The sequence below is a fragment of the Gopherus flavomarginatus genome, chromosome 3, assembly GCF_025201925.1.
Source record: "Gopherus flavomarginatus isolate rGopFla2 chromosome 3, rGopFla2.mat.asm, whole genome shotgun sequence".
NCBI classification, from domain to species: Eukaryota; Metazoa; Chordata; order Testudines; family Testudinidae; genus Gopherus; species Gopherus flavomarginatus.
This window is the reverse complement of record NC_066619.1, coordinates 201,070,493-201,097,524: the sequence shown is the minus strand read 5'-3', so window position 1 is coordinate 201,097,524 and position 27,032 is coordinate 201,070,493. Positions and strand designations below refer to the sequence as shown.

The 27,032-nt window shown below is 40.3% G+C and overlaps 1 protein-coding gene across 8 annotated transcripts in view; it reads left to right on the top strand.

Moving 5' to 3' along the window:
• Nucleotides 1-27,032, top strand: part of SH3D19 (SH3 domain containing 19) — a 169,272-nt gene that overhangs the window by 95,287 nt on the left and 46,953 nt on the right. For 5 of the 8 annotated variants that reach the window (XR_007773446.1, XM_050946256.1, XM_050946252.1 and 2 more), the window contains exons 3-7: nt 6,498-6,538; nt 19,011-19,053; nt 21,735-21,876; nt 22,110-22,314; nt 23,078-24,070. Coding sequence is in view for 7 of the 8 variants with exons in the window: in XM_050946252.1 (XP_050802209.1) it covers nt 6,498-6,538; nt 19,011-19,053; nt 21,735-21,876; nt 22,110-22,314; nt 23,078-24,070 (1,424 nt within the window). In the remaining variant the exon portion in view is untranslated. Of the gene's footprint in view, nt 1-6,497; nt 6,539-17,846; nt 17,888-19,010; nt 19,054-21,734; nt 21,877-22,109; nt 22,315-23,077; nt 24,071-27,032 lie in introns of all 8 variants that reach the window. The other 3 variants (XM_050946255.1, XM_050946253.1, XM_050946254.1) reach the window with 1 other exon arrangement.

The window sequence follows — 27,032 nt, the reverse complement described above, 5'->3', positions numbered from 1 at the left end:
CTTGATAGATATCCAATGCTGAGTGAGTAGTACTGGTATAATACTCCCATAGGCGGATTCTGTGGAGGAACATGGGGGGCATTGCCCCCCGCTCCCAACTGCAAGCCTCAGGCAGGCAGCCTGAGTGCGCAATGTAATGAGTTGTGCAGAGGAGATCAGAGAGTGCAGCTCCCAACTTGCACCACTGAGGAAGGGAGTCAGAATTTTGTTTATGAACAGAGTGATTTAATAGGTGATTAAGATAAGAAAGGGCTGTTAGGATGTTTCCTAGTTCAAGCATGGTGAACTGCAAAAGGTAAGTAGCCTAAATGATAAAAGTAATTGTAGATTTTTCTACAGTTGTTTCAATTATTGTATTTAAGAGGTAGTAACAAAATTACTATTAGCTTTCTTTGAGAAGATAACTGATTTTTTAGACAAAAGAAATGCAGTAGCTCTAATCTAGCTGGATGTCAGTATGTCATTTGATGCAGTTACACATGAGAAATTATTGGTTAATTTGGAGAAGATGGGGGTTAATATGAGACCTTTCTTCTATGGCCTTCCTGAATTTCTACTGTAAAATGTCACGGGATCTAGAATTTTGGTGTAGACTATGCTTCTGCTCCAGTAAGTGTCAGGACCATGTTACCCGTCCTCAGCAGTGGCGGATTTACCATGAAACAAACTGTGCAGTGGCACAGGGCTCCTAACGATTGGGGGCCCCAAAATGCAGGACAAATCAGACAAATTACTGAATGTAATAAGTGTTGCAAGTCGCAAAGTGGTCCAGGCTTTCTGCATTCTGCAAACTTATTTTGTGAACTGTGGAAATGTGGTTTTTTGAAGTGTCTAGCAAAGAAGTAACAGCAACTAAGGGAAATCATCATTTGCCAATCAAAGTCTGTCTGCTTGATCAATTATCCAATTGAACAAACGCATCCTCCCCCACACTTTGCAACAATGCCTGTAATTTGTCACTAGTATGTAATGGTTCAAAATCCCATTTTTACAGAGCCTGATTAAAAAATGTAGGATTAACTGTGTTAAACCTAATTGGGCGATCCACGGCCCACACGTGGCTACACTTCTGCTCTTTCAGACATTTTTAATCTGCCTGAAATCAAGGTCAGTTTTTTAGCAATAATGAAGTGACACTATGCGTCTGGCAGTCAAAAACGCAAAAAAAAATGAACGCGAGGTAAGAAGACAAAGCTAAGCAAAAAGAGAGTTTGTCATCATTTTTTAAAAAGCTTGAAGTATTGAGTAGTGGACAGTCATCAAAAAGTATGGGTATCGAAACATCTGAATTATCTGATCATTGCTAAGTTGGGATACCACAACAATTGCAAAAGTTGAACAAATGGACTCTGAAGTGACAATGGAACTACAAAATATTGGTAATTTTGTTAAAGTAAGGGAATAAACCTTCCCTGAAGACATTGCATTATGGCCAAACTCTGTTTAATTGGATTTGATATAATATTTCATAGTAAATTAACCAAAGAACGTGGGTAATATGGAAAATTTGAGAAAAGAGTAGAGGTTGCAGGACAAAAGCAATTTATAGGTGTTCATGAGTCCCATTTTCTGAGCATGAAAAAAAGTGAGACGACTGAAATGAGAATTTAGTTGATTTTTTTTTTTTCTTCTGGAAACCACTAAGGCAGTCTACTGTTATGTTTGCAAATTATTCCCTGACCATAGTAAAGGAAAACAAACATTCGTCGACGGGCACTGCAATTGGAGAAATGTTGCAAGACATATTGTTGATCATGAAACTTCCAAAGCTCGTATTAATGCTATATGTAAGTTCATTCAAAGGTGTAATAATTGATTCTGTGTCATCGGCTCAGTTTGAAAAGGAATGTTCTTATTGGAGGAAAGTGCTGAGACGTGTTGTTGCCACAGTCAAACTGTTGTCTTCTTTGGGACTACCTCTAAGAGGACATCATGAGTCATCATTGTCAAATTGAAACGGTTATTTTTTAACCTGCCTTGAATATCTTAGTGAATTTGATGATTTTCTCAAAAAAATTTGAAAAATTTTCAGTATTGTGGCTCAGGGAAGAAAAACTTTTTAACACACCAAACCTATGATGAATTCATCACTCTAATGACAGAGAGGCTCAGAAACCAATTCACTGATGAAATAAAGGATGCTGAGTACTATTCCATAATGGTCGATTCAACACCAGATGTGAGTCATGTAGACCAATTAACATTCATTTTAAGATATGTGACTGGCAATGGTGAAGTTGTAGAGTGATTTCTTTGTTTTGTCCCGCTAAAATCCTGCACTTCTGAATGTCTAGAGACAACCGTTTTGGAAATAATTGCAAATTTAGGTTTGGACATCAAAAATTGCCATGGCAGAGCTTTGATAATGCCGCAGATATGGCAGGAAAATGTTCAGGTCAACAGGCAAGACTGGACAATGCAAGCCCCTCTCCTTGATTCATACCATGTTGCAGCCATGCCTTAAATTTAATCTGCATCTCTGCAGCCAAACCTTGTGAGGGAGCTACAAAATTTTTTGACTTTGTTCAAAACATGTATGCCTCTTTTTTGGTTTCCACGCATCGGTGGAGCATGCTGCAATCACTCTTGGAGCAGGCAAATGAAAAACATTTGACAGCCAAAAGAATTTGTGACTCCAGGTGGTCTGCTCATGCAGATGCTGTTTTGGCTTTGAAAATGAGCTATGATGATATAAAGAAAACCTTATGAGACATAACCACATCAAATTCTGAAAAATTGTATGCAAAAACTGAAGCAAAATCTATAGCAGAAAAGTTTGAAAAATACAATATTGCTGTTCTTACTCTTTTGTGGAACTGTTTATTTCAAAGAGAGAATGCCATTAGCAAATTGCTGCAAAAGACTGATACAAATTTATTGAATGCTGCACAATTGTTAGCCTCAGTTAAGTTTTGTCATGGACGTTCAAAATGGCTATGGCTCAGTGGAAGCAGAGGCACTAACATTAACAGAAAAGATAGGTTCCTCTGATATATCTGATAAGCATAAAAAAAGCAGGAAGTTATTTTTTGATTAAACTAGAGACAATTAAATCAAGTTAAAAGGGAAAGAGAAGATTATCGTTGAGATGGTCAGTGTTATTTTTGGCACAATAATAGTGCAATTGCAGAGTGGAGGTAAATCTCTAAAGAAAACTGTTGATTTATTTTGTGTGGTTTTTGACAGAAGTATGGACAAAAATGCTAAAAACCACTACGGTAAGAAATTAAGTAAATTCTACCTTGAGGACATAGACACAAATCTTTTTAAAGATGAAGCGAAACATTTCATTCATTTTATTGAAAATGATGAGCAGGGGTGGCTCTATAGATTTCGCCGCTCCAAGCACGGCTGTATGCCGCGGGGGGCGCTCTGCCGGTCGCCGGTCCCGCAGCTCTGGTGGACCTCCCGCAGGCGTGCCTGCGGAGGGTCCACTGGTCCCGCGGCTCTGGTGAACCTCCCACAGGCGTGCCTGCAGACCGAGCCGCAAGACCAGTGGACCCTCTGCAGACATGCCTGCGGGAGGTCCACCGGAGCCGCGGGACCAGCAGACCCTCCGCAGACGTGCCGCCGAAGGCTGTCTGCCTGCCGCCCTCCCGGTGACCGGCAGAGCACCCCCCACGGCATGCCACCCCAAGCACACGCTTGGTGTGCTGGGGCCTGGAGCCGCCCCGATGATGAGGTTTGTGCTTCAAGATCACTAGTTGATTTGTATAGACTTGTACGTGACGGTTTGCAGGCAACCTTTCCAAATGTAGAAACCATTCTGAAAATATTTTTGACAATACCTGTCACAAATGCTTCTGGTGTACGTTCTTTTTCTGTATTGAAATGAGTTAAAAATTATTTGCGAAATACGATGAGTCAGGAACATTTGACAAGTTCGGCAATATTGACAATGGAAAGTGCCTCTTTACAAAATATTACTTACGATGACTTAATTGACAATTTTGTAAAGAAAAAGTGTAGAAAAAAGCTATCTGAATACATTCCCCCCCCCCCCAATTGAATGTTTCTTCAGAGGCAGTTAACTTTTTTTTTATTTTTCCATTCATGCATCATCTATACTTCTTATTTTTACACATTTTTCATGTTGGCGTAATGCAAATACAAGCTTTTATCTAGACCAGAAGTTCTCAAACTGTGGTCCGAGAACTTCTTTCAGGTGGACTGAGGAAAGGTTATTAAGATTTTTTTTTTTTTAAATAAAGAGCTCTTACTCAAAGCACTTTACTATAGTTAGCTAATGGTACAAACAACTTTTTGAAAGATCATTAAGTGGTCCACCGAGATGCTCAGCAATTTTCAAATGGTCTGTGGGGAAAAAAGTTAGACTCCAAAACAATCAAGGTACTTCACTTTATTTTCATTTACTTCCTATTACTTATGATATAGGAGGAGGATAAAGAACAAAAGAATGAAAAATGGGGAGGAGTTACGAGGGAATGTTCTTTTTCTTGGCTGGGTTTTTTGGGGGGGGCAAAAATGAAGCTGTGCATGGGGCCCCACTAACTCTAAATCCGCCACTGGTCCTCAGTCACCTTCTGAACAACTTCTAAAGGTCACTTCCTCCATTTCTGAATCAAAAAATTGTCCCCCTTACATTCCGAGAACTGATTGAAAAACATGTTTAGCTGGATTACTTTTCCAACAGATGTTTGGGTAGTTAAAGTCTCCCATTACTGCCAGGCCTTATGCCAGTTGTCTGTCTACACTAATACTCACGCCATTGGTACCACTTGTGGAGCTGCAGGGGTGGAAAAGTCTTATGTAAACTCAGCGGTTTGTATTAAAGACACTATATTAAATATACTGTATTTGGTACAAATTAGTCTTTAGCCTTTAACATGAATATTGGTTTTCCCACAGAATTCTCACTAAAGAGTTGGGCCTTATTTTTTATCTGTACTGTGTAAAACATGTTTGGCTTCAGAATAAGGTTATTAATGAGTGATTATAAGACTTCTTGTGGCTTAATATTTTCCCAGATTCTTAATATTATGTTCTTGAAGATATTATACTACTTTAAAAACGTGAATGTTCTCAAGTTCTTCTGGATTGTGGGTGCAGAGTAAAGAACGCTGTTATGTCTAGATTAAATAACTATCTCATAAGGAAAGTATCAATGACCTTAGCTCTAGTAAGAAAACAAATGAGTTGCCAGAAAGAAACGGATTTGTCTGTCCTTGCATATCAACAAATTTTCAGTCATGGGTTTTTCCCCTGTAAGCTGTTAATGAAAGCTGCAAACCCAGCTGACTGTGAAGATAAAATCGTTTTTTAAAGTAGCCGTTGAAAATGCTTAGCAAATGAAGTGTGGGATTTTATTGTTTGCATTTTTGCTTATTTACAAGAATGTCCAGTTATAAAATGCTAAGTAATCTGATAATATATGAACTGTGATAATCTTCCAAAGTTTTCCAATCTGATGTGACTAATCTGAACTTCAGCACACTATTCAGAAAACATAATAGTTTAAAAGAAAATCATCTTGCAGTTTTTGCATGACTTCAGATTTAAAATCATATACTATTTTTCATTAGAAAGAGTTGGATGTGGGCAGGGCCAGTGCAACGATTTAGGCAACCTACGCGGTCGCCTAGGGCGCTGGCATTTGGGGGGCACCATTTTCTTTGGCAGCGACCGCAGTGGCCGGATCTTTGGCTGCCCTGGTCACCTCCGGCATTTAGGCAGAGGGAGCTGGGGCTGGGGAGCCACAGGGAGGGCCACCTGCAGCAAGTAAGGGGGAAGGGGGGTGGCAGGCAGGGGAACTCCCTGCTCCAGCTCACCCCTGCCCCGCCTCCTCCCCGAGCACGCCGCGGCTGCTTCACTTCTCCCGCCTCCCAGGCTTGCAGCGCCAAAGCTGATTGGCGCCGCAAGCCTGGGAGGCAGGAGAAGTGAAGCGGCGACAGCGTGCTCGGGGTGGAGGCGGGACAGGGGTGAGCTGCTTCATTTCTCCCGCTTCCCAGGCTTGCAGCACCAATCAGCTTAGGCGCCGCAAGCCTGGGAGGCGGGAGAAGTGAAGCAGCCACGGCGTGCTCGGGGTGCTCGTGCTCTTGCGCAGAGCAGGAGTGAGCTGGGGTGGGGGAGTGCCTCAGGGTGGGGGGGAGCTGCCACAAAGGGGGTGCCTCAGGACGGAGGGGGGCAGCTGCCGTGAGGGGGGGGCACCTCAGGGTGGGGGTACAGGGGGGGAGGATGCAAGGTGGAAGTTTCGCCTAGGTGCAAAACATCCTTGGACCGGCCCTCGATGTGGGTACATATATTTGCAATTTGAGACAAATTTCTGTAGTCTAAGAGATGCGGAGAAACATGAATCTTGTTGTAAAATATGAAGTTGCCCTTTTTATTTTTGTAAAAGACAACCGGATACTGTGCTGTGAGTTTGTGTATGACAGTGTACTTTCCACCTGGTACAGAAGCTCTGAGTAATGGGAGCTACTTGTCTTTTTCCCTGTAGATTAGTGATGTACTTAATTTTCTTTCTTTTCTTTATTAAGCCAAGGACCCCTGTCATCCATTAGAGCAGCAATCAAGAGAAGTAAGTCTATTTTTCTTCTACTCTTGGGTCTCTTAATTTCAAATTGCTGCATCTTCATTTCCAGCAAGTGGCTACTTTTTATGAGAAGATTAAATGACTAAACAAAGGTAAGTTTATAGAATCATTAATCATCTGACAGACTGTAACCGTTTTTGCTTTGCCTCATTTTAGACCAGGGTGGGGAAACTTTTGGCCCGAGGGCCACATCGGGGAATAGAAATTGTATTTCGGGCCATGAATACTCACAAAATTGGGGCTGGGAATGAGGAATTTGGGGTGTAGGAGGGTGCTCTGGGCTGGGACCAAGGGGTTCAGAGGATGGGATGGGGATCAGAGCTGAGGCAGGAATGCAGGAAGGGGTGCAGGTTCTGGCTAAGGGTGCGGGCTCTAGGGTGGGGCTGGGAATGAGAGGTTTGGGGTGCAGGAGGGTACTCCAGGCTAGGAACGAAGGATTTGGAGAATGGGAGGGGGATCAGGGTTGGGGCAGGAGGTGGGGGTGGGGAGAGGCTCAGGAGTGCAGGCTCCGAGCAGTGCTTACCTGGAAGCAGCTCCTGGAAGCAGTGGCATGTCCCTTCTGTGGCTTCTATGCAGAGGCGCGGCCAGGTGGCTCTGCACACTTCCCCGTCCACAGGCACCACCCTGCATCTCTCATCGGAGTGGGGCCAAACCGCATGGTCCAGCCCCGATCCAGTGCCCCAGCTGAAGTGCTGGAGCGGGGCCGAGCCACGTGGTGCGGCTCATGGGCCAGCTTAAAATGGCTTGCAGGCCAGATCTGTTCTGCGGGCCATAGTTTGCCCACTCCTGTTTTAGACCAAGTCTCCCAGTTGCTGGTGAGTTATTTCTTCTTGCAGAACACTAGCCTTTCTCTTATCTGTGCATTTGTGCTGTGAACTGTGTATATCTGATTCTGAAGAATCTGGCTGTTAGTTGCCTACTTTAACTTGACTGGTTGGTTCGAGCATCTTCCTGCTTTCATTAAAGTCAATGGCAAAACTTACATTGACTTTAATGGGAGCTGGGTTTGGACCCATGAATGTGGTTTAATTTTGGGGTAGAGATTTTGTTTTTAGGCCTTGGATGAAAGTCTAGTCTATGCCTCGTCTAACTTCTCTCTCTTTATCTTCTCTTTCTGTCCTCTTAACCCCTACCATGACGTTCTCAGATATTCACTTCACTTGGAATCATCCAAAATAATGTTTTCATTCCTCTGTATTTCATGTTTCTCTTTTGACGACATTAGCTGGCATTTCAGAAAGCTATCTTGTCTTCAGCTATATGTACACTAGTGTGTAATTTCCTACTAAACTTCTCCACTGTTGCTATCACTGATCTATCTCCCCCCTGTGCTAGCAATTGTGGGATCTCTAGTATAGACAGAGCACAATGTGCTCAGCAGCACTGTAAGCACTGTGTTGCTAACTGCTCAGAACAAGTCTTCATGATGCTATGCTTAAACGCAGCACCTTCTATACACCGGTGCTGCCACTGTTATTCCCATTTTACAAATGGGAAATTGAGGGATTGAGAGATTGTGGCTCATCCAAGGTCACACAGGAAGTCTACTGGGGCCAGGAATTGAATCCAGATTGTCTACGCCACAGTCCTTTGTTTTAGTTATAAAACCATCCACAAAAGCGTTACACAATTATGGAGTAACATTTCACAAATCCTAGACATATAAAGGCAGTTATCCAGGGGTAGCACATATAAAGGGTTTTTTATATTTTATAATTGGAGATATACCTATCTCCTAGAACTGGAAGGGACCTTGAAAGGTCATTGAGTCCAGCCCCCTGCCTTCACTAGCAGGACCAAGTACTGATTTTTGCCCCAGATCCGTAAGTGGCCTCCTTAAGGATTGAATTCACAACCCTGGGTTTAGCAGGCCAATGCTCAAACCACTGAGCTAAGCCTCCCCAAAATAAAAAAGGCTGGCCATGCAGGGTGCAAATGCTGGATGCAGCGTGGGTCACATCCTACGTTCCTCTCCTGAGCTCTGCCCCTGCTCCGCTCTGAGGCCTCGCCCCCACTCTGCCTCTTCCCCCCTGCCTGCCTCTGGCATGATGCTCTGGCTCTGCTCATCCACAGGCACATCTCCAGGCTGTCTACAGTGCTGCACTCTGCCAAGTGGGGATCCCAGAGCAGAATGCCAGTGGTGCGGTCTTCCCTGTGCCCCTCGGTGGTGGGGAGCCAAACAAGCCGCACTGTCCTCCCCGCTGCAAGGAGAAGTGGTGGACGCCCTGGACCTCCTGTCTCCCCACAAGCTCCCCAGGCGGCCATACCTCTAAGCCACCTTGCCCCCCGGCTGCAGCACGGGTCTTTCCCCTTCTTCTACCAGGGCCTCACAGGGTGTGAGTGGGAGGAAAGGAAAGGACTTAGCCATGGTGGGCATGATGGAGCAGCAATGAGCCCTGGGTAGGGGGCAGTAAGGAGCCTGGGTGGAGGCAGAGGGGGGTATTCGGGGCAGTAAGGAACCCAGAGTGGGGAGTGGGCAGTGAGGAGCCGGGAGTGGGGGGGCAGTGAGAAGCCCTGTAGCAGAGCCTAAGGCCCAGCACCAGGCAGCGTAGTGAGGATGGGGTCTAGGGGGAGGGGGAAAAGAGGTGGAGTGGGGGCAGGGCCTCAGGGGAAAGAGGCCAAGAAGGGGTGGGACCTCACAGGGGTGGGGCCATGGTCCGGGTGCTAGAGTGCCCCCCTCCCCACTTCTAGGGAGCTTCTGGCACTCCATAGCCTTCCCTAAAGGAAAGACTTGTGCGCCATCTATGACAATTACATGTATAATTTCTCTCAATGAGCAATCAAGCAAATACAAAACAAATAATAAGTAATGATAATATAGTACTAGTATATGATCAGGTGTGTTAAAATATTCAGAGAGACCTATCCCATCATTTAAAAAGGGGTGAAACAGCCATTATATATTTATGTAGACAGAATATATAAAACCATAGTCACGTGAATGCCAACTATCTTAGTTATTGATAGTCCTGAATCAAAACTCTAGCTCTGACTGATCCCAACTCACTCTTAATATTAATCTCAAGAATGTACAGTATCTACTGTAACAATATTTCCTTGATCGCATTAGAAACCTCTTTCTTTTTCTGAATCTCAACTTCCGTGGTGTCATTAGCTTCCATTTGCAAGGTCTCATTACAGCTGTCCGCAAAGTTTACAATCTGAGGACAGCGGTTAAAATGGATTCAATCTGCGAGTTATCTCTCTCCTTCTCTCTCTGCTTTTAGCAGTGGAGTGGGGAGTTTTATTTCTCTCCTGCTGTCCCTGACTGTAGCCCTAGCTGGGGAGATAAAAACATATAATTTCAAATGGCTAGGTAGCTCAGCAGAGTCCCTTCTTCCTGAGATTGATTTCCTTAGTAAAGTTAAGATGTCACAATTTAGAGGACAGAGAGAAATAGTAGTAAGGGGTGCAACCCCCAATTTCTTCCTCTCCATTACCTCCATTTCCTAGCCTTAATAACTGCTCTATCAGCCAGAGCTCTATGTATTGTAGGCTCAGCACAATGGGGCCCTTATTATGGTAGGAGCCTCCAGACACTATTATAATACAAACAAAAATAATAATAAAGCACATGGACTATTTAGAGAAATTCAGTATTTTATATATAAAAATAAACATATGTGATTACCTGAACTGTAAAGAAACATTGGCTAATGAAAAGCCAGCCCAATATGTCTTCCAGTTTAAACAAAACAGATATTTGAAAGTAAGACTTATGTCAGAGAAGGAAAAAACCAAACAGACTGTGAAAGTCTGTGAAAGTTTGTAATGTTTGAAAGTTTGAGATGGAGAAGAGTGGGGTTCATGCCTTGGGCAAGGATGGGAAACTGTACAGGCATAGCTGGAGCCAGGTATAGCAGTGGCTGGCACAGGAAGGTGTTTTATGACTCATTCCACTGATGTCATCTGCTAGGCAAGAATGTGGCTAGAGGTAAGAGGAGCAGTAGTAACTTGCATTGTGGACAGCAGGTTTTATAGCTCACCTTTATTAATACCTTTTTGTGGGTGGGGTGAGGAAGCTGAGTGATTGGCAGCAGCTGCTGGTGGAATGTCCCTGTCTGGACAGGCCCTCCCACAATGGTAGGGCTGTAGCTAGATGAACCAGAAGCTGACAGTTGCCCTTTTCTTTGTGGCAGCAGATGTACACTTTGTGTTTTAAGCTCCTGGATTTGTGCTTTGGCAACTTAGTTTATCCTCTGGAGTGATGTCTGCCATGAAAATTTCTTCATGCTGATATCTGCAAGCAGTACTTTCCTGGTACACTTCAAGGTTTACCATCTATACTTCTGCATTAATATGACTAGCTGGTAGCTACACGTCCCTAAGATTTCACTGACTTTCTTTCACAGATGCACTATTACATTCAAACTGCAATTAACTGAAACACTAGGTTTGACCAAAATTTGGTTATGTTCCCTGGGGCTATTAACTGTCTGACTGGAGCATGCCTCCCATGTGGAGCTTCAGTCCTGCAGAGCAGCTATGTTCTCCATGATAGAGGCTTCTAAACTCTGCCTGAGTGAAGTTTAGGAGTTTATTGAGGTGCTAGCTTCAGCACTCTGGTTTTAAAGAGCTTCATAACAACAAAGCTCCCAATTATCTGAACCTCTTGTTTTATGAAAATTATCCAGTAAGACCTTTGTGAAATCAATTTATCTGTCTGTTTTTAACTTGTCTCTTCAACTTAGCTTTCCCGTAATAAGCGCTTCTTACGGACACACAACCTGCTCTCTCACACACACATTGTACTAACTATTCCAAGTTACTCCTATGGGTAGGGGAAGGAACAGAGAGAGTATGGTTTGCTTTTCTGTTTTAATTATCTGGAAATGTTCGGATATTACAGTGATGGAGGCCATATAAGTACCAAGACAGACATACAGTGACAAGAATAATTTCTTAGAAATGCCAATGTATTGCATTTTATACTGGACTGAGGGCAAGAATGTCTGACTCATGATGAGAAAGCACTAAGAGAATCTGCAGTTAGAATGATCAGTACATATCCTTGCTGTTTAAAACAATTAGCATTATTTTAAAATTCATCATGATCACACTAGCTACCGTTATTGAAAGATGTAATAGACAGAACTCATTTTCTGAAACTACAAATGCTAGGACTAAAATTGATTAAAAAGAGTCTGTGCTGCACACTTTGGACCTGGACTTCCCCCAACGTTTGGGGATGTTTGTGTCTGAGGTTTTGGCTTCTTTAGTTAAAAATGAAATTAGTTAATTATAATTAAAATTAGAAATTATAAAAATGGTGGAATCTGCCACAATAAAAAACAAATCCATGTTTCATATTTTTTAAAAGAAATTAAGAAAAATGACCAAAACTGCAATTTTCTGGGAATTGAAAAATATGATTGTGATATTCATATTACAGTGATGCTCAGTGGCCCAAACAGGATGGCAACTCTGAACCTAGATTCTGTACAAACATAGGCATAGCCCTTCCCCAAAGAGCTTTACATTCTGGCCTCAGTTGAAAATCAAACCTTCTTGTCAGAACAGGCTTATTACTTTTTATCCTATGTTGAAAATTTGCAATGTGATTCCATAGGTCCAATTGTGAAACATGTCTGATAGCCTTTTAAACTTCTCATCACTGAAAACAATAATCCATATGTTTATCAAATTTAGAAGAAAAACAATCTAGTTAGCAAGAATATTATCTAAAGGGGAAAGGATGAGGGGAAAAACTCCAGTCATAAAGGAACTAGAGTATAACCCTATCCAAAACACAGAACATACTCTCTTGCCGCTGCACATTCAGTTGGAATGAAAGAAATACAAAAATACTTGTTGCAAGAAGGAAACTGAATGCAAATTTTGAAATCTAGAACTCTCAGAATTAATATTTATTTAAAATATATTATCATTTATATTGTACCTATTGCCATTGCAGATGAAGCATTAAAGAAAGTTGCATGCTGTACTGGAATAAAAAGCACACTATGACAACTCATGGACATTCACAGAAAGAAACAAATCCTCCTAAAGAGAAAGTTATGTCAAATCAGTCATAAAGATTTTTTTTTCCTAAGAGCCATAAAATGGAAAGGGCTAAAGGAGAACTCAGGTTTTTGTTCTGTTTTTCTTCAACCATAACATATTTAGTTATCATTAATTTTTATTTATCTAATATTACTCATATATACCTGTGAAAGTGTCAGCATTTCTATGGCAATGGATGGCTCTGAGCTGAATTCAAGGTAACAACCGTCTTACCGGTGAACATGCACACTGAAATGGAAACAGGTTCCCATTGATTACGCTTTTAACTTAAAGCTGTCAGTATTTGACATTCATAAATAGGATTCTAGGGGACAAAAATAGGGGCATGCTTTTTAACGGTCACCCGCAAAGGAAAAACAATTGGACTTATTGTGTCAAGTTACATTTTTCCTGCCTTTTATTTTTTTAAATATTAGAAATTCAGGTCTTATCTATCTTAAAATTCTCTCCAGTTATGCTAGAAGTATTGAAATGATGAGCTCATGAGAATTACAAGACTGGAAGCTGAGCCACTGAGAGGAGAAGGGAAGATTAAAATTTTTGTTGACATCTATTCAACTCCATCAACTAAAGATCACTTTGGAGCAAGGATGTAATTGTTTTCACCTCTGCCCCTTCAGTGAAGGTGTGAGAGCTTACAATACAAATTCCTGAGACCAAAAGGTCCTTCTTTAAAAGCACAGAAAGCTGTCGTTCTACGGTTAAAAACTGGGCAGGAAAAACAAGAAACTCTTCCATCATCATAAAGAAGCAAAAAAGATTGCAAGTCCAGAAGTTAAAAAAAATCCTTTGCAAGTAATTTAATTTTACTGAAGTACAGATGATTTTTTGGAGAGACTGAAAAAAACTCAAGGACTGCTTCTTTTCAAGACGTGCACCTACTTTTAAATATCTTTTTTAATAAATATTAATACTTTTATTTTTAAATTCTTATTTGTTAACATAATAGGAAGATGTTGTGTAGGATTTGTACATTAAGATAAACAACACACACATCCTCACACTTCCACTCAGAGTAGTTCTCTGCTGGATTACCCCCTGGTCCATGTGCACTGCCACATACATCCCACCCCTGCTTCCTCTTTTCTCACCTCCAGGGGGAAAGGTCTTCCAGCCATTTTTTTAAAACTAAAGAGAGGAAATAACATCTGTCTCATTGAACAAAACAACACAACTGGTCATGTAGCCTGGAAGATGCAATGAAACCAAGTTGACACTTTGAGAGGACTAATATATAGATATCTTTTCTATATCTATATATAAGTATATATCTAAGTGTGTATAGGGCTCTCATCTCTTGAGTAATTAAAGTAAAGTAAACTCTCTGTTCCATCTCTGCCTGTAAGATTAAACTCAGCCAGGCAGAGCTTTCATTTATTGATTGGGTCAGGTTAACTCTCTGGGGGGGAGGGGTGAGACCTATTGACAGAAAGCTAAGCTGAAAAAAGAGGTTTTCCATTTGCTTTTGAATGCAGTGTGAGCTGTGACAAGGTGGGTAAAGTACTATCTTTAATTGGACTAACTTCTGTTTGTTAGAGAGACAAGCTTTTGAGCTTAGACAGACAGAGCTTTTCTGTTTATTTGCAGGAGTGAGTTCCATAGTTTAAATCCAAGCCCCATGAAAATTCTTTCTCCTGCACTCATGAACTTCTCCCATTGGTTGAAAGTGTCATTTATTATTCCAGTGGAATTTAGCTGTTGATGGAATTGATGGTTATGGAGAGAGAATCGATCTTTTCAATAGTTGGGACTAATCTTATGGAGGCTTTGAATATTAGGGCATAGACCTTGAATAAGACTTGGTATCTCATAGGGATAAGGTCAGGCATGTAAGGCCTGCTACTGGTTCCATGTAACCCAGTACAACCTTCTGCGGGTCAAGTGACTAAACTGGGAATCCCTGATTGATGGGGATAATGCCAGATCCCTGTTGGAATCATTCTTTGTGGATATTGTTTTTCATTCCATCTGGTGCTACCACCTAGCATCTAGTTTTTGGTTTGACAAAGGCTAGGAGAGGAAACACTACACCCAGCCCACAATGGAGAAAATATCCGGTGATTGGCATGAGCTTCTTCAGGTAGTTCCTGCAGCTCTGCTTGCTTCCAAATATGTTGGTCTCCAAGCCTTTGTGTCCAGTCAGGCCCACCAAGAGGGGGACTTCTTGTCCTAGGGCAACCATCTGCTTCTTTATTTTCACTGCCCAGGCATCTGTGCCACAGTTCCAGGTACAACGATCATCCTCTTCAAACTTGCTCATTGGAATGTGAGGACAATGTGCCCTGGTATATTAAATGACTGGAGGAGGTCAGTGATCCTACAAGGTACGTATCATCGATAAAGAGCTGGAGAACATTGACATTGATGTGACCACTCTCTCTCAAACCAGACTAGCTGACACAGGCTCTCTGCGCAAGATGCATTATACCCTCTTCTGGCATAGAAAAGGCAAAGAAGAGTGCTCTGGTCATGGGGTGGTATTTCCAGTCAAAAACTCATTAGCATCCATGTCAAGGGTCTCATTGCAACATCAGAATGAATTATATCACTAAGAATATCTGTGACAGGTGGTTTTGCCAATATCATCAATATATGTGCCCCAACGCTTTCTTCCATTTCTGAAGAGAAGGATTTGTTCTAAGCACGTTGATAGCATCATCAGTAAGTGACCATCAGGCAAGTGACTCTATCTGTTAGGATACTTCATTGTTAGGGTTGGCTCAGATCATGATATGTCTGCTAGGTTCTTGCCACCATAGAGTGGAAAAAATTAATTACAAATGGTTAGTTCTGTACCAACCAAGGAGCATGCATTACCAACACTTACTTTCAATGCAGTCATCATCAAAGGGTCTTGTGGAGACACTCCAGATCTGGACACTAGCACCAACTGGATTTAATTGTTAGTTCTAGAAAACACTTGCAGGATGTTCTCCATACTCTGTTTTCGTGGTGCAGACTGTGACACAGACCATGCACATGTATACTGGAAAGTGAGGCTTTCACTACAGAAATTCCATTGTACTAAACAAAGCTGTTGCACACAAATGAACTTCAACAACACAAAAGACCAAGGAAGGTGTTTCCAATTCACTATGAATCTCAGGGAAACTATGTCATTGATTGTCCCTTCCTGAATGCTGATGGAGTATTGAGTGCATTCTGGATGAATATCTTAGCTTTTGGTAAAAAGACTGCACAAGATAAGGACTGGTTTGCAGCATAATTTGAAGAAATGCTCCTAGTCACTGAAATAAAATCCACTGCATACTTTCTTATCTAGCACTGAGAGTAAACGTCTCCATGCAAGATCAGACGGAAAACTCTTCAACAAATCTGCTTGTCTAAAAGCAGAATTAGAACTTTTTGCCAACAGCTCAGGGCTTGTTTCATATAGGCACTCTAGAAACTTTGCAAAAGCTTTGTGTTAGCTTGTGATAAATTTGGTCTAACCATCAGGGATCAGTCTAAAGAAGACATTGATTATGGCACAAGGTGTGTCATGAGCATGCTGCTGTTTAGTGACAAGACCTGGACCATCTACAGAAGGCATGAAAGAAGACTTAACTCTTTCTACACCTCCTGTCTTAGTTTGATTTCACATACAAGTCCTTGATACCAAAGTATCTGAGAAAGCAAAATTGCCAAGTCTAATATTTATTCACTATTCTTAAACAGAGACATTTTTGTTGGTTTGGTCATCTGTACTGGATGGATGATAGACACATGGCAAAGGACCTGTATGGAGAACTTGTGGATGCTCCAAGGTCACTGAGCCATCGTAGGCTCAAGTTCAAGGAAGTTTGCAAGAGGGAGCTGAAAACTTTCAACATCTGCACTGCAAGCCCAGAAAAGGCAGCTAGCAAAGGCTATGTTGGAGGACTGTGCTGCACCAGGAAGTCAGAGGCTGAGAGAGAGAGAAAAGTGAAGACAGAGCAAAGAGGAAAGTGCAGCAGACCTTAAGTGCCAGTAGTGCACTGGTTTCATCTTCTGGCCTTGCGCATCACTCCTACACAATCTATTGCTTGAGAATTGGACTTTTTAGTCATTCACAACACTGCAGTAACTGAGTCATAGTAACTGAACAGCTTTGGCACTTTCAAGACAGACAATTGCCAGCTACCTTATAGGGAGGCAGTGCAGAGAGTAGAACACTTATATTGCTAATACTTTTCACAAAGTGATCCTCTATATCTGACCTCTTAGTCCTCATTCTCAAAGGAAACCTGCACAACACCTTCAAAAGACAAGCCTGGGAACTTAATTTTTAGTATCTAGAAAAATTATGAATTTAAGGGCTGAACAGAGACACTGGATTTATGGCTTATTACACCATTCTATAACCCCTTACAGCCACTTGCCTTATTTCCCCCCTATACCCTCATGAATGGAGAGGTTTAATGTGCCTCTTCACCTTGAATGGTCCCTTGAAATATGTAACTACTTACCCAAAACAATCTGTTCCACCTTGTATTTAGCTGCGACACTGAATACATTTCACAGACCTGAAGAAGAGCTCGGTGAAAGCTTCTCTCTCTCACTAACAGAGGTTGGTCCAATAAAGATATTACTTTACGCACTTGGTTTCTGTAATATCCTGAGACCAATATGGTTATAACACTTATTGCAAATAGGTGTGTCCTACCAGTTGGAGAGATTTACCTCTTTTCTCTATTCTTAGTGAAAGGGAAATCTAAGAAGGGAAATGTATATTTATGGATACATGGGGGTTAAAGGGTAAGCTGGGAATGGGTAGAATGCATGTTGTTGAAGAATCTGATTCAACTTCTTGGGAGTTGGGTCAGACCATCAGGGTATAAAGTATATTCCATCTGTTTATAAAGTAAATAAAACAAAGAGAGTTTATATCAAAGCAGACATGAGTTAATACATACCTAAAAAGAGCATTCAAACTATGCCTCTTTTCCCATTTGAAATCAACAGTACAGAGGTCCTTTCTTCCTCAGTTTTCCTGTTCACAATTAAGATGATATCGCCAGGCAATAGGTAAACCCCCATAAAATTCAGTGTGAGAATAGAAATTAAAAACTCAATTAAATTGCTTTTGATCTTTTTAAAATAGATTTTATTTCGAGCTATCAGGTTTTTTTACAACCCCCCCCCCCCCGCGTGAAATCTGCACTATTCTTGTGTGACTAACAACACGAATCCAATTAATCTTGTCTATTGACATATAGGAACCTTGGATTGTTCTTTTTCTTCTCTGCACCCTCTTTTTCTACTTTAACCCCTTCTTTTTTTCCTCTAGCACTCATGAATAGTGCACATCAAAAATGCCCCATGGAAGAGGTATGTCTGTGACAATACTATGCTGGGAATTTTTCAAGCGGTGCTTTGCTGATTTCAGCTATCACTCTAAGATGGCATAATAATGGAACAATTGTCAGCTTTTTGCACAATAAACTTTACTTCTCCCTAAATCACATTTGCTATGCAAAGATTCAGGTGAGAGTTAATTTCTTTTTTGTTTTGTTGTATGTTGTTATTTAATCACATTTTAAAAAGTTAGTGTGGCCTTAAAAAAAAATTTGATTGTAAATATGACAAAAATACAGGATTAGAGAGTGAGGATTTAATGAGCTTGTGAAAATCCAAAATGCAGTGGATATAAAAAATAAATGTAGATAACTATTAGCCCAGAAATGGTCCCATTATTTGTGTGAATTAGATGCCCGAGAATTTAAACACTGATAAGTGGACATTGAATTAATTTTTTAATAAGCAATGCTAAGTACATTTCTCCTGCACACAGTTATATTAAATATTTACCCAATAGTCTGAAATAGTTTTTCAGGTAAATGTCTTTTGTATTGGATTAGATTTTTAAAAAATAATTATTAAACCAAACCAAAAGTTTGAACTAACAAACTTGTAAGTTTTTTTTACACAAAGTCTAGGAAATAAATTGTCAAAAGACAAGGTTGAGGTTTATTACTCTGTTCTTAATTCATGGAGTGGTGAAAAACAAAAAGGCACAAAAGTCTGTGTTAGGATGTGGTAGCTTTGCTTTCATTAATTCTCTTGCTTTTGTTAGTTTCTTTCACAGCTTTCATGTTGTTTTAAGCATCATAATATGTTTTTAATATTGTGGTAACTGTTTTGGATATTTTCCTTCTTTTCTCTGCAAGTTGTCTGAATGGGATTCTTGAACTCCAGGGTGTATGTAAATATGTATATTCTGTGTCAATCTGAAAGTATTGCTAAAGAATAGTTTTGAAAATTTTTCCTGTGTTAAATACAAATCATTTTTATTTAGATATGGCCATTCTTAGAAATCTGTAGTTTATGATCAACTGCTATGTACAGTCAGTTATGTTTATGATAGCTTGGTGACAATTCTAGTATTACTATCTTTATTTTGTTGCTGTACAAGTCCAGATTAACTTTGTTTTTCTTTCTTTTACTTTAATAGCTTCTCGGACTTCTTCTCATACCGAACATCAGAGAGATAGAAGGTATAACATGGTTATTTATATTTTAACCACATGTCATCCTAATAGTTGGCTTTAGAGTTTATTTTAACGGATCATATCAGGATCCTACTTTTGTCCTTTTCTTCTGGTTTTTTTTTTCCTTTCTGATTTTTCTGTGTAAAAATAGTAATGACTGGAACCAAAGAAATAAATATATTTTAAAAATAATGAGATTTTAAGCAGATGGATTTTTTTGGTCTGAAATTTTAAAAAAACTTCTTCTGGCCTCCATTTCTAGGTGATCGTTTCAGGTTGAAAATACAACTTAAATACACACACCCCTACAGCTTCTCAGAAAGGGAGTCCCAATTAACCTGTCATAACCTCTGGGTGCTGACTTTCTATCCCTTCCTATCCTTTTTTAAAAGTACCCTTTAAACATATATTTGTGCATTTTCTGATAGCAAAATGACGGAAGAAGTTACCATAGCAAATGGTCCATGTAGCCAGATATCCAGCATCCCGCAATGGCCAAGAAAGGCATACAACTCATTAATAAAGCAAAGTGTTGGCCAAGATTTTCATTCTATGGACAGTTTCACAATAGAGAGATGTTCCGGATCCCTCTCAACACTGTTTGGTTCTCAAAATATTTTATTATGCAGAATATCTTGAAAGGTTCCACAGAGCACAGTTGTGCAATACTGAATATTGGTGTTGGGGGATAGGGAATACATCCTTTACTCTTGTAGGCAATTGATTTACACTCATAAGCATTATCATTATTTATGCTGTGGTAGCACCTAGAGTTTGGAATCAGGGATTGGGGCCTCATTGTGCTAAGCATTGTTCACAAATACATCTCTACCTTGATAGAACGTGACCTGATATAACATGAATTCAGATATAGCGCGGTAAAGCAGCGGGGAGCCCCAGGTCCTTTAAATCCCGCTGGGGCTCTGGCAGTGGTTTAAAGGGCCAGAGGCTCCAGCCGCTGCGGGGAGCGCCGGACCCTTTAAATCACTTCTGGAGCTCTGACAGCGGCTGGAGCCTCAGTCCCTTTAAATCACCGCCCAAGCCCTGCTGCCAGAGCTGTGGCGGTGATTTAAAGGGACCAGGGCTCGCCACAGCAGCTGGAGCCTCTGGCACTTTAAATCATTGCCAGGGAAGCTGGTCCAGTCTGGCACAGCATATCAGCTCTTGCCGGTACACCGTACCAGCCAGAACCCGATATAACATGGTCTCACCTATAAGGCGGTGAGATTTTTTTGGCTCCCGAGGACTGCGTTATATCAGGGTAGAGGTATATAACAAAAGGACAGGCTCTGCCCCACAGAGTTTGAGGCTTGATTACCCTTGCTTTAGCACTGTGGGGAGATTTTCCTAAAATTCTCCCTGTAGACAAGCCTTTAGGTATCAAAGAACCAAACCAGGTAAGGCTTTCTAAATCAACGCATTAAATTTCCCCCAGCTTCTGCCACTTGTTAGTAGGTAGCCAGTGCAGTGTGGTAACATTTAATATTATTAATGATGTTGAGAACTGTCCACTGCCAACCAGATATTCTGAAAAGTGTCTAAACTGTTTATTAAATATATTTAGGAGGCACAGCATAAGTGAGCCTAGAATCACATGTGAACAACGGCATACACAAAAACAGAGAAAACAGCAGTAATTTGATCCATGTCCATAAATTCGAACAAATTAATTGGTTGAAAACTTCAGCCTCTTTTCCTCATGATTTCGTCAGATTTGGTCTTCACTCCAAATTACTTGTAATCTCTGTGAATTTTTAAACTCTGTGGGATTCAATATGAACAATTCTGCATGAATATTCAGTATTCTCTATTCAAACTAAGGATAGTTCTAATAGTCAGATATATCACATGGTGGTGTTTTTGTTCTCTGATTAGATTACTACACAAAAACTCCCAGCAGGAAAACTCACTTTTGTAGCCTTCAGTTAGCTTTCTGTGAGTATTTCTGTTGGTTAAAACTCAGACTTGTAAATGATCAAAGGAAATGAACACAAGTAGCAGGGCTGAAGTAAATTCATTTTAAAAAAAAACAGCCTAAATATTCACAATAAGTTTGTTGCAGTTTCAACATGTTGTACGTGTAATGTTGTGCCACTAAATAAATAAATAAATGTGAATAAAAAAATCATGACATGAATGTTGCAATTTTTCTCACTGGGCTGAACAGGTGAAAAAGTACACATTTATCCCCAGTCCTTGCAGTATCTGGGCTGAGACATCTTAATTTTTAAAAAATCATCTTAAATTTGGTTTATTGCCTTGCATTATTTCTACACAGTAGTTAATAATAATGCTTTGCATTTATTAGTGCCTGTTCATCAGAAGATTCCCAAACCACTTTATTCTGCAAGGACACAAAGACACCTTCTAGTAAAGTACTTGAGCACATGCCTACCCTGAAGTACAGGAATAGTCTGTTGTAGTCAGTAGAATTGCTTTTTTGCTTAGAGGTAGAATGTACTTAAGTGCTCTGCTGAATGGGGACCCTGAGTGCTTGCTTAACTGGGGCCAGAAAGGTTAAGTGACTGTATGAAATCATACAAGGCATCTTTGCAAAGTCAGGAATAAAACTGGAACTACTAGGAAAACATATTATTTTAGTGTTTATTTAAATCATTACTGTAAAGCTTGCTAGTCAGTCATTCCTTCCCTCTCCCGCACATCACCTTGTTTATGTTTCTTTGCAGACGTCCTGAGATTACAATAGTTGCTGCTGAGCCTCTCAGACCATCCTCCTGGTTCCCAGGTGGAAATGTCACTCCACAAGGATTAGGATTCCCTCCTCCTTCCCAGACTAACTGGAGGACAAATGAGCTTGTTCCAGCTGAGGTGCGCAAATAAGAGACGTACTTACGTTACATGTGTAATTCATGTTAATTTTAAAGTGCAAAGAGAAACAATAACATCACCAGAACTCATTGTCCTCTTAAAAGAGAACTACTCTGGTTTTTTGTTTGTATTTTTGTTGTACATGTCAGTGTAGTATTTCTGAATTCATGTAGGTTTTTTTTTAATTTTCACATATGGACACATTAAAATTTTTACCTTTTTTTCTTTTGTAGCTTCCACCATCTTATGAGCAGGTGATAAAAGAAATTAACCAAGTGCAAGTCAATACAACAAATAACAATAATGCTGCTGCTGCTTCTAGATGCACTGCTACGTGTGCAACACAGACTGACTTTCCAGAGGAAATAATCAGCCATTTGCCAAGAAGTAATGTAAAAAACAACCTACTTACTCTCTGTGAATCTGAAATTGTTCCAGGTAAATGCTCTATGGACTTCATATTATCAAAGATTTTACATATTATGTTCTGGGGATGCTTTTAAAAATCAATTTAATCCTTTCTACACCCAATAAAAGTATTTCACTTATGGACTAGGTGCTGCTATGAATTACTGCATTTGCTTCTTACCTCTGATGACCTGATACTCCATTCTAGTCTGTGTCAAAAGTAAAAACGAGTTTTTCTTTAATATCACGCTAGGCTATAATGCATTTAATTTTTTTCCCCATAAAACCATTACAAGTATTTTTCCATTTTAGCTGTATTTGCAATCCTTTTTGGCCAGAGAATCTGAAAATAATGAATGAAAAAGCAGGGAGGTTGTAGGTCAGGACTGAGATGTACACAAAGCTGGTTAGAGAAGCTGCTGTACTATTCCTTGTTCTAGCCTCTGCTGGGAAACCCTCAATGTCATGAAACATTTTTAAAAATATTTTTCTTTATCTGATGTTGCTTTGAGTATGTTAAAATGAAAGTGCTGCAAGTCAGCAAAGTAATTTTGGACTTATTACTTGTAAATCCTATGCATTTGTGCAAAGATCAGTTCCTTTCTAGAGTGTAATGTATTTTTGCCCCTTGAAAAAGGGAGAATGACAAATGTAACACAAGAAACGATGAGTTCTAAGTGGAAATAGTTGGTAAATTTCCAGTCAGAATGGTTAGAGAGGCCAAATGACAAAGTAGATTTGTGTTTAAGATGTGTCAAAATACAATTTGAAAGCTTCTCTTTTCTGTCGGCAGTGCAACGTCCTCTCAAACCTCCCAGACCTCTCTTAAATAGCAATCCTTCAGAAAATGAGGCTCCCTTAGTTGTCTCTGAAGCGTCTGAAGAATGGAAGTGCCAAGAAAATTCCAGTAATGTGACAGGTCCACTGCCAAAACCAAGATCAAAAGGCAATCTCAAACCTGTGGTCAGAGATAGTCAAAGCCAATCACAAGACAATCAGGAAGAAGTGAGCCAGCCTCGAGCTGAAAGGGAGCCATCTCCAAGTCAGCCAGTGTCCCTCTTAGATAATAGCTTATTGGACAGTCACATGGTGATGAACAGTATGAGTACAGAAAAAAGCCAAAATAGTATTGGTTCAAGGATCAAAGCTTTTGAATCCCAAGCAAATTCTGATATCTCAGGATTATCAAAGAAACCAGAAATTGCTCCACGGTCATTTGTCCCAAGACCAACTGTTTCTGCAAAGAAGCCAATAATAGCTCCAAAACCAGAGCTAGGGGCCAGGAGAGCTTCGGGAGAGTCGGCTTCATGGACAGAAAACACACACAAAGCTACATCCAGGAAATGGCACCCTCAACCTCAAGAAGCTGGGAGTAATGTCATAACCAAACCTGAATTGCCAAAGAAACCAAAACCTGGCCTTGTAAAAAGTACTAGTAATGATTTGCTTGATGCAAGGAATGGGTCAACTTCAGAGAACAATGATGGACAGAAGAAATTCCCAGTTCCTGCTCCAAGGCCACTCATTCCCAAAAAGTCTCTTTCTGTAGACAGTCCTGCCCCTCATTTGACCTTACTAAAACCAATCATCACTGCTCCCAGTCTCTTGGTAACTTCTCAAGCAACAGCTTTCAAGTCCCTGAGAGAGTCATCGGCTCCAACCAACCTCTCAACATGTACTTTGCAAAGTAAACCAGCTGAGGAAGGAGATCTTATCAGTTTTGATGATGACGTTTTGCCCCCTAGTTCAGTTAGTGCAGTTCAAGAATGTACCAGTCCTGAAGCAGGTAAGAACAAATGTAAGGAGATAAATTGTAAACATGGTTATAAATATGCATGCACATGATATTATACATATTGACAGTGGTATTGGTATATGTATGTGTGTGTAAAATTCTATGCTTGTCATTGTATTAAGCTTCATGTGCAATTACATTGACTCAGAGGTCAATATGATTGACCAATAAGGTTCCCAGGCTGTGTAATTCTGAGAACATGTCAGCTGGATTTATAACTTAATAGCTAAAATAATATACCATAAGCTCAATACTATACTCCAGATGCCACCTCCAGATCCCTGCATCATGGTCCCTTCTCAGGCGCTGGAGACATCTTGCCTTATGCTATCTAATCTATCTAGTACTAATTTCTGAGCACCTGTGGTTCATAGCATCTAGCTCCTGGGCAGTTCAGTAGTACATGTATAGATATTTATTCCCCATTATGTCAGCGAGAGAAGCAGCAGTGTGCATTGTGTTTTGGGAAATCATGACCCAGCACACTAAAACACCATGCACCATGGGTGGAGGAAATTAGTGCCATTATCATAGAATCACAGGACTGGAAGGGACCGTGAGAAGTCATCTAGTCCAGGCCCCTGCACTCATGGCAAAAATAAGTATTATCTAGACCATCCCTGACAGGTATTTGTGTAACCTGCTCTTAAAAATCTCCAATGATGGAGATTCCACAACCTCTCTAGGCAATTTATTCCAATGCTTAACCACCTTGACAGTTAGGAACTTTTTTCTAATGTCCAACCTAAACCACCTTTGCTGCAAATTAAGCCCATTGCTTCTTGTCCTATCCTCAGAGGTTAAGAAGAACAATTTTTCTTCCTCCTCCATGTAACAACCTTTTATGTACTTGAAAACTGTTATCATGTCCCCTCTGTCGTCTCTTCTCCAGACTAAACAAACCCAGTGCTTTCAATCTACTCTCACAGGTCATGTTTTCTAGATCTTTAATCATTTGTGTTGCTCTTCTCTGGATTTCCTCCAGTTTGTCTACATCTTTCCTGAAATGTGGCATCCAGAACTAGACACAATACTCCAGATGAGGCCTAATCAGTGCGGAGTAGAGCAGAAGAATTACTTCTTGTGTCTTGCTTACAACACTCCTGCTAATACATCCCAGAGTGATGGGGTTTTTTGTGTGTGTGTGTGTTTTTTTTTTTTAAACACAACAGTGTTACTGTTGACCAGTATTGTGATCCACTATCACCCCCAGATCCCTTTCTGCAGTACTCTTTCTTAGGCAGTCATTTCCCATTTAGTATGTATGCAATTGATTGTTCCTTCCTAAGTGGAGTACTTTGCATTTGTCCTTATTGAATTTCATCATTTCAGATCATTTTGAATTTTAATCCTATCCTCCAAAGCACTTGCAACACCTCTCAGGTTGGTATCTGCAAACTTTATAAGTGTAAAAGCAGCAAAGAATCCTGTGGCACCTTATAGACTAACAGACGTTTTGGAGCATGAGCTTTCGTGGGTGAATACCCACTTCCTCAGATGCATGCATCTGAGGAAGTGGGTATTCACCCACGAAAGCTCATGCTCCAAAACGTCTGTTAGTCTATAAGGTGCCACAGGATTCTTTGCTGCTTTTACAGATCCAGACTAACACGGCTACCCTCTGATACTTTATAAGTGTACTCTCTGTGCCATTAACTAAATCACTTATGAAGATACTGAACAGAACCAGACCCAGAACTGATCCCTGCAGGACCCCACTCGATATGCCCTTCCAGCTTGACTGTGAACCACTGATAACTACTCTCTAGGAACAGTTTTCCAACTGGTTATGCACCCACCTCATAGTAGTTCCATCTAGGTTATATTTCCCTAGTTTGTTTATGAGAAGGTCATGTGATTCAGTATCAAAAGCCTTATGAAAGTCAAGATATGCAACATCTACCACTTCCCCACTATCCACAATGCTTGTTACCCATTCAGAGAAAGCTATTAGGTCAGTTTGACCCAATTTGTTCTTGACAAATTCATGCTGATCGTTTCTTATCACTTTATTATCTTTTAGATGTTTGAAAATTGATTGCTTAACTATTTTCTCCATTATCTTTCTGGGTACTGAAGTTCAGATGATTGTTCTATAATTCTCTGGGTTGTCTTTATTTCCCTTTTATAAATTGGTACTATATTTACCCTTTTTTCCAGTCCTCTGGAATCTCTCATGTCTTCCATGACTTCTCAAAGATGATAGTTAGTGGCTCAGATACCTCCTGAGTTAGCAATTTGAGTATTCTAGGATGTGTTTCATTAGGCCCTTGTGACTTTACAGTTGGTATTTCCAGTACACACATTACTTTGTTACATGGACTGCATGTTTGTTCATATAACTGTAAGTTAGTCAGTTAGTACGTCCATGTGAAATCATTTTTCACTTAAAAGCTGCTGCATAAATTTTGGAAAATTTGGTTGATTCAGCTAAGCTCTTAGGGCTAGAGCTGGATGAATAATGGTTTTTTTGGTTCACTGGCAATTTTAAAAAATTTAAAAAAAATGTTTTTTCTTTTGGATCAAACTGAAAACATTTTTTTTTAGTTTTTCAGCAACTCGAAATGTCAAAAAGATTTCAAGTAAAAAGAAAATGTTTTGCTAATGTTAAAACAAAATGTTACATTTCAACCTGACAAATTTTGTTTCAACTTTCAGATGTTTTGAGAAAGGAAGGAAAAGTAGATGGACAAAACAGGGTGTGGTGGTAGTGCTGCCTCCCTTATCAGCTTTAAGCCCATTGGGTAAGCACTTACCTGGGATGTGTGGCTATCCATTGTCATTTATAGTGGCAACTCAGTTAGATTTGGCAGAATTTGGGATTTTTTTTCCCCTTATAATTTTGACAGATAATATCAATATTTATTTTTAAGCATTTTTCTCTGATTTTTATCTATTTAAATTTTCACAGGTGTACCAGATTGTGGGGTTTAATCTTCTTTAAAATGTTTAT